A 9,930-nucleotide genomic window follows, 5' to 3' on the forward strand; every position below is an offset into this window, starting at 1 on the left:
TGTCAGTTTGAGATACTGGGACACTATGGTGACTGTCAGTGAAAAAGAGAATATAGTGAATATTGCTTTTAAACAATCTGCTTCTCGTATCCTGACAGGAAAGAGACTACTAAACTGAGCACTGCTGAATTCTTGTTAAAATTCTCCTCTCATTTCTTGGAGCTGAGTCAACATGAACTATTACCAGATCCAGATGTGTGTGTGACTGTGTGTGTATATATACACCTCTGCACCATACAGTTATTCATATATGATTTGTATAATTGTATACAGTGCATTCGGAAAGTTTTCAGACCCTTTGACTTTCCGAATGCACAGTATATTCTCGTACAGTTTTGGGGAGCAGTGAACTGCATTTAACTAGTAATTTAATTACATTTTGCAGTAGCTTGATAGTAGTTGAACTAAATTCAAATATTGGTAGTGTTTTCAGTAGTTAATCATTTTTTTGCTATGTAGTGGTGTAGCTAACTACTGGAACTACACACTACTTTTGTAAGCAAAAATTAAATATGGGTGAAGAAAGCAATAATGTCCTATATTTTTACACATCAGACCAGCCTAATTTCCACTTCAAACACTTTTTGTGTGACAAATTCTCACTTTCTGTGTGTCCCACAAAAGCACTTTATGACAAACAGTTTTACTCCTCATTTTCATCTGGTGGCTGGTCTCAGACGATCCCGCAGGTGAAGAAGCTGGATATAGGAGGTCCTGGTTTGACTTGGTTACACATGGCCTGCGGTTGTGAGGCCAGTTGGATGTACTGCCAAATTCTCTTAAACGACGTTGGAGGCGGCTTATGGTAGAGCATTTTTTTATTAACCCCCTAGAGTTGATTGATGCACCAGTGCGTCAATCTAAGTTACATAACAAAACAATCCCCATCAAAATCCATTAGTTTAGGCCATAGATATCTGCATGTTTTGTGTTGGATGCATTTCATTCCACTACATCTGCTGGTGTCGCACTTCAGCATCTGCAGTGAAAGGTGAAAGAGCTAGAGAGGTGTTTGTCAGACCATGAGACATCTGTGGTGAAAGGTGGCAGAGCCAGAGAGGTGTTTGTCAGACCATGAGACATCTGTGGTGAAAGGTGGCAGAGCTAGAGAGGTGTTTGTCAGACCATGAGACATCTGTGGTGAAAGGTGGCAGAGCCAGAGAGGTGTTTGTCAGACCATGAGACATCTGGGGTGAAAGGTGTTTGTCAGACCATGAGACATCTGGTGTGAAAGGTGGCAGAGCCAGAGAGGTGTTTGTCAGACCATGAGACATCTGGGGTGAAAGGTGGCAGAGCCAGAGAGGTGTTTGTCAGACCATGAGACATCTGGGGTGAAAGGTGGCAGAGCCAGAGAGGTGTTTGTCAGACCATGAGACATCTGGGGTGAAAGGTGGCAGAGCCAGAGAGGTGTTTGTCAGACCATGAGACATCTGGGGTGAAAGGTGGCAGAGCCAGAGAGGTGTTTGTCAGACCATGAGACATCCCAAAAATTGTTTTTCTCATAAAAAAGTCTGTTGCGTCCGATCGGTTTGTACCTTGCCACTACTAGGAAATTGAAAAAGTACACATTTATTGCACAATGTAGCCCAAACAGTTGAAACCTGGCATGCTTTCTAAACCATTACATACTGTAGTACGTAGAATACTTGCAACACTCCCTCTTTCAGTTACAACACACATAAATAGTGTGACACATAAACTACACAAATATTTAACCTATTTCCCTACCAATAAAACTAATTTTTTACATCCAGTAATAATGCCAAACCAATGTAGCTGAAGAAATGTAGTAAACACGATATATTGCATCATATGTTAAAGCCCCCCACTCTCTCTCCATACCTTTACACAGCCCCAGCTCCAACCTAGTGGAGAGCTAACCTAAACCACCCATAGAATAGGGAGGAGGGATATTTTCATGATAAATCTTTGCTTTCATGATAAATCTTTGCTTTCTACAGCACAACAAAGGTTACTGGACTCCAGCAGCACCCCTGTGGAAGACAGAAGTGGTAGATTCCTTCCACCATTCGGGAGTGTGGAGAGAACTAAGGGTTAACTGGGGCTTTCTGAAAAGTTGAAATCCCCTCCCATCAACAACTCCCCCTGGAATGGTCTCACCCAGGGGTTCACATGACGTGTGTGTGCGTGTGTGTGTGTTTTTTCTTAGCAATATATAGGACCATGTGTAGATAGTCCAGGAGTTCTGTTGGATAGACAGTCAATTGGCAGCAAACCTCTCACTCTCTTTTTTCTCTCTCCCTGTACCTTCTCTCTCTCAAGAGAACGAGCTGGGATATAAAGCTCTCACTGGAAAGTTTCTCTCTGTTTTTTTAGTGGTTCTGAGCACCTGCCTGTGTCAAAATGAGTGACACTCTGCTGGATGATGGGTCCTTCATGTTCACTTCGGAGTCTGTTGGAGAGGGACATCCAGGTGAGTGTTCTACCTGCTCTTTACCTGCTCAATATCTTCTCTCTCTCAACTGGCTTTCTACCTACCTGCTCTCTATCTACCTGCTTTCTCTCTACCTGCTCTCTCTCTACCTGCTCTCTCTCTACCTGCTCTCTCTACCTGCTCTCTACCTGATCTCTACCTACCTGCTCTCTCTCTACCTGATCTCTCTCTACCTGATCTCTATCTACCTGCTCTCTCTCTACCTGCTCTCTACCTGCTCTCTACCTACCTGCTCTCTACCTACCTGCCCTCTCTCTACCTGCTCTCTCTCTACCTGCTCTTTCTCTACCTACTCTCTCTCTACCTGCTCTCTACCTGCTCTCTCTCTACCTACTCTCTCTACCTGCTCTCTACCTGATCTCTACCTACCTGCTCTCTCTCTACCTGCTCTCTCTCTACCTGCTTTCTATCTACCCGCTCTCTCTCTACCTGCTCTCTACCTACCTGCCCTCTCTCTACCTGCTCTCTCTCTACCTGCTCTTTCTCTACCTGCTCTTTCTCTACCTGCTCTTTCTCTACCTACTCTCTCTCTACCTGCTCTCTACCTGCTCTCTCTCTACCTACTCTCTCTACCTGCTCTCTACCTGATCTCTACCTACCTGCTCTCTCTCTACCTGCTCTCTCTCTACCTGCTTTCTATCTACCTGCTCTTACTCTACCTGCTCTCTCTCTACCTGCTCTTTCTCTACCTGCTCTTTCTCTACCTGCTCTTTCTCTACCTGCTCTTTCTCTACCTGCTCTCTACCTGCTCTCTCTCTACCTACTCTCTCTACCTGCTCTCTACCTGATCTCTACCTACCTGCTCTCTCTCTACCTGCTCGCTCTCTACCTGCTTTCTATCTACCTGCTCTTTCTCTACCTGCTCTTTCTCTACCTGCTCTTTCTCTACCTGCTCTCTCTCTACCTGCTCTCTTTCTACCTGCTCTTTCTCTACCTGCTCTTTCTCTACCTGCTCTCTACCTGTTCTCTCTCCACCTGTTCTCTCTCTGCCTGTTCTCTATCTACCTGCTCTCTACGTACCTGCTCTCTCTCTCTACCTGTTCTCTATCTACCTGCTCTCTACCTACCTGCTCTCTCTCTACCTGTTCTCTCTCTACCTGTTCTCTATCTACCTGCTCTCTACCTACCTGCTCTCTCTCTACCTGTTCTCTATCTACCTGCTCTCCAGCTACCTGCTCTCTCTCTACCTGTTCTCTATCTATCTGCTATCTACCTACATGTTCTCTATCTATCTGCTCTCTACCTACCTGTTCTCTACCTGATCTCTACCTACATGTTCTCTATCTACCTGTTCTCTACCTACATGTTCTCTTTCTACCTGCTCTCTACCTGTTCTCGCTCTACCTGTTTTCTCTACCTGCTCTCTATCTACCTGCTCTCTATCTACCTGCTCTCTACCTACCTGCTCTGTCTACCTAATCTCAACCTACCTGCAATCTACCTACCTGTTCTCTATCTAATTTCTCTCACTACCTGTTCTCTCTCTACCTGCTCTCTATCTACCTGCTCTCTATCTACCTGCTCTCTACCTACCTGCTCTCTACCTACCTGCTCTCTACCTACCTGTTCTCTATCTACCTGCTCTCTATCTACCTGCTCTCTACCTACCTGCTCTCTACCTACCTGCTCTTTAACAGTACTCCCACTCTCTAGCTGTGGGCCACAACAATAGCCTGTACCTATCATATGTAGTGTGAATAGTGACTCAATGTTGATGATGCACATTATACATTTGATGCATGGCCACAGTTCGACACAATCATGGTTCAAGTGTATATAGCACCAGGTCAATCAATCAAATCAGGTGGGTGCAATTCATTATCAGGTAGGACAAAAAAACAGCATTAGTCCGGGCCTCGTAGGGTAGCATCTGAATACCCTGGTATATAGTATGCTATACAACAGGTGGTTCTAATCCTGAATGCTGATTTGTTAAAACCGCATTCCAGCTGGCTAACGGTTAAAACCGTTACCAACGGCTAAATCGATGATGTTAAAATGCCTATTTGCTCTGTTCCATCTGACTGCACAATCCACTGCCTTATCAGCCCAGCCAGGTATTTATAAACTTGATCTCCACTATAAAAAGCATCTAGACATTATCTCACATTTCTTTTAGACAGTGTTTAGTTTTTAACAGCGGAGATTTGTATAAACCTTGCTGTCTGTCTCTCCGACATTTGCAACAATGTTTCGATCTCCTGCTGTCCCATAGTAATGAACGTGTCCTGAGTCGGGACAAGACAGACAGGCAGGCAACGTCTCTCAGCTGGTCAAAATCAGGATTCAGCCGGCATCATTTTTATGGAGATATATAAAAAGGTCTAACTGAAAAAAGGTCAAATTAAACTCTGCTAATTTGCAGTCTTTCCAGCTTCCGTTTGAAGTGATTGTGTTAGATGTGTTATTGGCTAGCTCCTCTGAACAACAGTGTCCTGACGAGAGCACATGTTCTATGCCAGGTCAAATCACGCCTCATTAGCTCATTGTTATGGATGTATCCAAAGAAATGTCACTAGAAAACAGCTTAAACAAATGCAAATGCAGCTACTTTGCTGTTATTCTGGCTTCACTTTTTGATGTGACTAAGTTAGCCGTAGTTGGCTAGCTAGCAAGCAAGGGATAAGAACGTTGCCAGTATGTTAATGGAACATTTAGAAAGAATGACTGGGTTGCGTCCATAGATACAGAACAAAAAGACTGAATGACTGGGTTGAGTCCATAGATACAGAACAAAAAGACTGAATGACTGGGTTGAGTCCATAGATACAGAACAAAAAAACTGAATGACTGGGTTGAGTCCATAGATACAGAACAAAAAGACTGAATGACTGGGTTGAGTCTATAGATACAGAACAAAAAGACTGAACGACTGGGTTGAGTCCATAGATACAGAACAAAAAGACTGAACGACTGGGTTGAGTCCATAGATACAGAACAAAAAGACTGAACGACTGGGTTGAGTCCATAGATACAGAACAAAAAGACTGAACGACTGGGTTGAGTCCATAGATACAGAACAAAAAGACTGAACGACTGGGTTGAGTCCATAGATACAGAACAAAAAGACTGAATGACTGGGTTGAGTCCATAGATACAGAACAAAAAGACTGAACGACTGGGTTGAGTCCATAGATACAGAACAAAAAGACTGAACGACTGGGTTGAGTCCATAGATACAGAACAAAAAGACTGAATGACTGGGTTGAGTCCATAGATACAGAACAAAAAGACTGAACGACTGGGTTGAGTCCATAGATACAGAACAAAAAGACTGAACGACTGGGTTGAGTCCATAGATACAGAACAAAAAGACTGAACGACTGGGTTGAGTCCATAGATACAGAACAAAAAGAATGAATGACTGGGTTGAGTCCATAGATACAGAACAAAAAGACTGAACGACTGTGTTGAGTCCATAGATACAGAACAAAAAGACTGAACGACTGGGTTGAGTCCATAGATACAGAACAAAAAGACTGAACGACTGGGTTGAGTCCATAGATACAGAACAAAAAGACTGAACGACTGGGTTGAGTCCATAGATACAGAACAAAAAGACTGAACGACTGGGTTGAGTCCATAGATACAGAACAAAAAGACTGAATGACTGGGTTGAGTCCATAGATACAGAACAAAAAGACTGAACGACTGGGTTGAGTCCATAGATACAGAACAAAAAGACTGAACGACTGGGTTGAGTCCATAGATACAGGACAAAAAGACTGAACGACTGGGTTGAGTCCATAGATACAGAACAAAAAGACTGAATGACTGGGTTGAGTCCATAGATACAGAACAAAAAGACTGAACGACTGGGTTGAGTCCATAGATACAGAACAAAAAGACTGAACGACTGGGTTGAGTCCATAGATACAGAACAAAAAGACTGAACGACTGGGTTGAGTCCATAGATACAGAACAAAAAGACTGAATGACTGTGTTGAGTCCATAGATACAGAACAAAAAGACTGAACGACTGGGTTGAGTCCATAGATACAGAACAAAAAGACTGAACGACTGGGTTGAGTCCATAGATACAGAACAAAAAGACTGAACGACTGGGTTGAGTCCATAGATACAGAACAAAAAGACTGAACGACTGGGTTGAGTCCATAGATACAGAACAAAAAGACTGAATGACTGGGTTGAGTCCATAGATACAGAACAAAAAGACTGAACGACTGGGTTGAGTCCATAGATACAGAACAAAAAGACTGAACGACTGGGTTGAGTCCATAGATACAGAACAAAAAGACTGAACGACTGGGTTGAGTCCATAGATACAGAACAAAAAGACTGAACGACTGGGTTGAGTCCATAGATACAGAACAAAAAGACTGAACGACTGGGTTGAGTCCATAGATACAGAACAAAAAGACTGAATGACTGGGTTGAGTCCATAGATACAGAACAAAAAGACTGAACGACTGGGTTGAGTCCATAGATACAGAACAAAAAGACTGAACGACTGGGTTGAGTCCATAGATACAGAACAAAAAGACTGAATGACTGGGTTGAGTCCATAGATACAGAACAAAAAGACTGAATGACTGGGTTGAGTCCATAGATACAGAACAAAAAGACTGAATGACTGTGTTGAGTCCATAGATACAGAACAAAAAGACTGAACGACTGGGTTGAGTCCATAGATACAGAACAAAAAGACTGAACGACTGGGTTGAGTCCATAGATACAGAACAAAAAGACTGAACGACTGGGTTGAGTCCATAGATACAGAACAAAAAGACTGAACGACTGGGTTGAGTCCATAGATACAGAACAAAAAGACTGAACGACTGGGTTGAGTCCATAGATACAGAACAAAAAGACTGAACGACTGGGTTGCGTCCATAGATACAGAACAAAAAGACTGAACGACTGGGTTGCGTCCATAGATACTGAACAAAAAGACTGAATGACTGGGTTGAGTCCATAGATACTGAACAAAAAGACTGAACGACTGGGTTGCGTCCATAGATACTGAACAAAAAGACTGAATGACTGGGTTGCGTCCATAGATACAGAACAAAAAGACTGAACGACTGGGTCGAGTCCATAGATACAGAACAAAAAGACTGAACGACTGGGTCGAGCCAATAGACACAGAACAAAAAGACTGAACGACTGGGTCGAGTCTATAGATACAGAACAAAAAGACTGAATGACTGGGTCGAGTCTATAGATACAGAACAAAAAGACTGAACGACTGGGTTGCGTCCATAGATACAGAACAAAATGACTGAACAACTGGGTCGAGTCCATAGATACCGAACCAATAGAGTGAACGACCAGCCGGCTTGGGTAGCAACCCCAGATTTGTATCGGGACTATATCTTGTGGAAGAATAAAATAGTATGAATAAATTAATCAAAATATATATTTTTTAATGAAAATATGTCAATCATTATTTCAATATGTTGGTAACCCGTTGTATAAAAGTGATAATGCCCTGGAAGCCAGTGTGTCTGGAGGATATATTGGCAAGTAGGAAGTTACAGCTGTTAATCTGTCTGTGTTCCTTGAACAAACACTAACACATTTACTATGGGAGCATATGGATGGTATTCCATTGATAGACTACCCCATTGACATGTGGCAGGCTCTCATCATTACCACTCTCTCCACCTCGCCCCTCTCTCTCTCTCTCTCTTTCTCACTCTGTCTCACTCTTTCTTTCTCTCTTTCTCTTTCTCACTCTGTCTCACTCTTTCTTTCTCTCTCTCTCTCTCTCTCTCTCTGTCTCTCTCTCTCTCTCTGTCTCTGTCTCTCTCGCTCTCTCTCTCTTTCTCTCTCTTTCTGTCTCAGTCTCTCCACCCTCTCTCTCTCTCTCTCTCTCTCGGTCTCAGTTTCTCCACCCCCCACCCCCCCCTCTCTCTCTGTTTCTCTCCCCCAACCTCTCTATCTGTCTCTATCTGTCTCTCTCTTTCTCTCTGAGTGGGATGTTGAGTAGAGGTCTGATGTAGAGTTGTATGGCTGAGAGAGCGGGGAGAGTGAGTGACGTGTGTGTGTATGTGTGTGTGTGCAATGTTACTGTTTGATTTGGCTGTTATTGTAACGTGTGCATTCTGATACAGCAACCAACCGGTCTGATGTCTCATACAACCCGTCCCCTCCAACCAGGTTAAATTCACATCCAATCAGAAGTGCTAAAACCTATTCTGCCCTCTTTGGGCTAGATTAACCAAACTGGTCAGAACCTGTGTTGACCCTCTGCTGACCCTGTGTGAGAATTCCTCCAGAAACATACACAGTCACACACATATACACAGACGTATACATACGTATACATACCCTCACAGAAACACAAACTGTCATACAGAGATAGTGATTGTGAAATGTATGAGAAGTTATTTACTATTGAGATTGAGCAATAGAGTTAACAGTACAGTGTGTCAGTTTCCAACATGTACTTAGTCAACTTGGTAAAAGAAGGATTTAATATAAATAAAATAATAATGGGAAATCTCTCAGAGACACAGAAAAGTCGTTTCCAAATGTTTTCCAAAACACTTGTTTAATGTTTGAGAGAGAAAAGTCTTTTGACTGGGCACCTTCAGTTGTTCTCTTCCTAGAAATGAGCCACATTATTTGTCTTGGCAGTACATCTCTCCTCACACACACACGGATGCCCAACACAAAATGCACAGTCATCCATTGGTGTAAAGTACTTAAGTAAAAATACTTTACTATAGTATTTATATTTTTGCCAAATGTTACTTTTACTTCACTAAATTCCTATGGAAAATAATGTACTTTTTACTCCATACATTTTCTCTGACACCCAAAAGTACTTGTTACATTTTGACAGGAAATTGGTCCAATTTACACACTTTTATCAAAAGAACATCCCTGGTCATCTCTACTGCCTCTGCTCAGGCAGACTCATTAAACACAAATGCTTTGTTTGTAAATTATGTCTGAGTGTTGGAGCCCCTGGCTTTCCGTAAATACTCAAAAAAAAAAAAATTGTGCCGTCTGGTTTGCTTAATATAAGGATCTTGAAATTATTTATACTTTTACTTTTGATACTTAAGTATATTTTAGCAATTCCATTTACTTTCAATAATTAAGTATATTCTAAACCAAATACTTTTAGACTTTTACTCAAGTAGTATTTTACTGGGTGACTTTGACTTTTACTTGAGTCATTTTCTATTAAGGTATCTTTACTTTTACTCAAGTATGACAATTGAACACTTTTTCCACCACTGCAGTCACATCAGGAGAACAATGCCACACCACTGAAGCCAAACCATGAGATAAGAAAACACCAGGCCAAGTGGAGGACAAATACAAAAGACAAATCCGTCTTTCGGATGGGACGTTAAACGGGTGTCCTGACCCTCTGAGGTCATTAAAGATCCCATGGCACTCATCATAAGAGTGTTAACCCTGGTGTCCTGACCCTCTGAGGTCATTAAAGATACCATGGCACTCACCCTCTGATCATTAAGATCCCAGGGGTGTTAACC

At 42.4% G+C, this 9,930-nt stretch overlaps 1 protein-coding gene across 2 annotated transcripts in view; it reads left to right on the forward strand.

Annotated features, from left to right (window-relative positions):
• The first annotated feature begins 2,181 nt into the window (after positions 1–2,181).
• LOC112235925 (S-adenosylmethionine synthase) overlaps positions 2,182–9,930 on the forward strand; it is a 20,375-nt gene continuing 12,626 nt past the window's right edge. For both annotated transcript variants that reach the window (XM_024404474.2, XM_042299032.1), the window contains exon 1: positions 2,182–2,434. In XM_024404474.2, coding sequence (XP_024260242.1) covers positions 2,365–2,434 — 70 coding nt within the window. In that variant the 5' untranslated portion in view covers positions 2,182–2,364. The remainder of the gene's footprint in view (positions 2,435–9,930) is intronic.

This window comes from Oncorhynchus tshawytscha, linkage group LG16, assembly GCF_018296145.1.
Source record: "Oncorhynchus tshawytscha isolate Ot180627B linkage group LG16, Otsh_v2.0, whole genome shotgun sequence".
Classification (NCBI taxonomy): domain Eukaryota; kingdom Metazoa; phylum Chordata; class Actinopteri; order Salmoniformes; family Salmonidae; genus Oncorhynchus; species Oncorhynchus tshawytscha.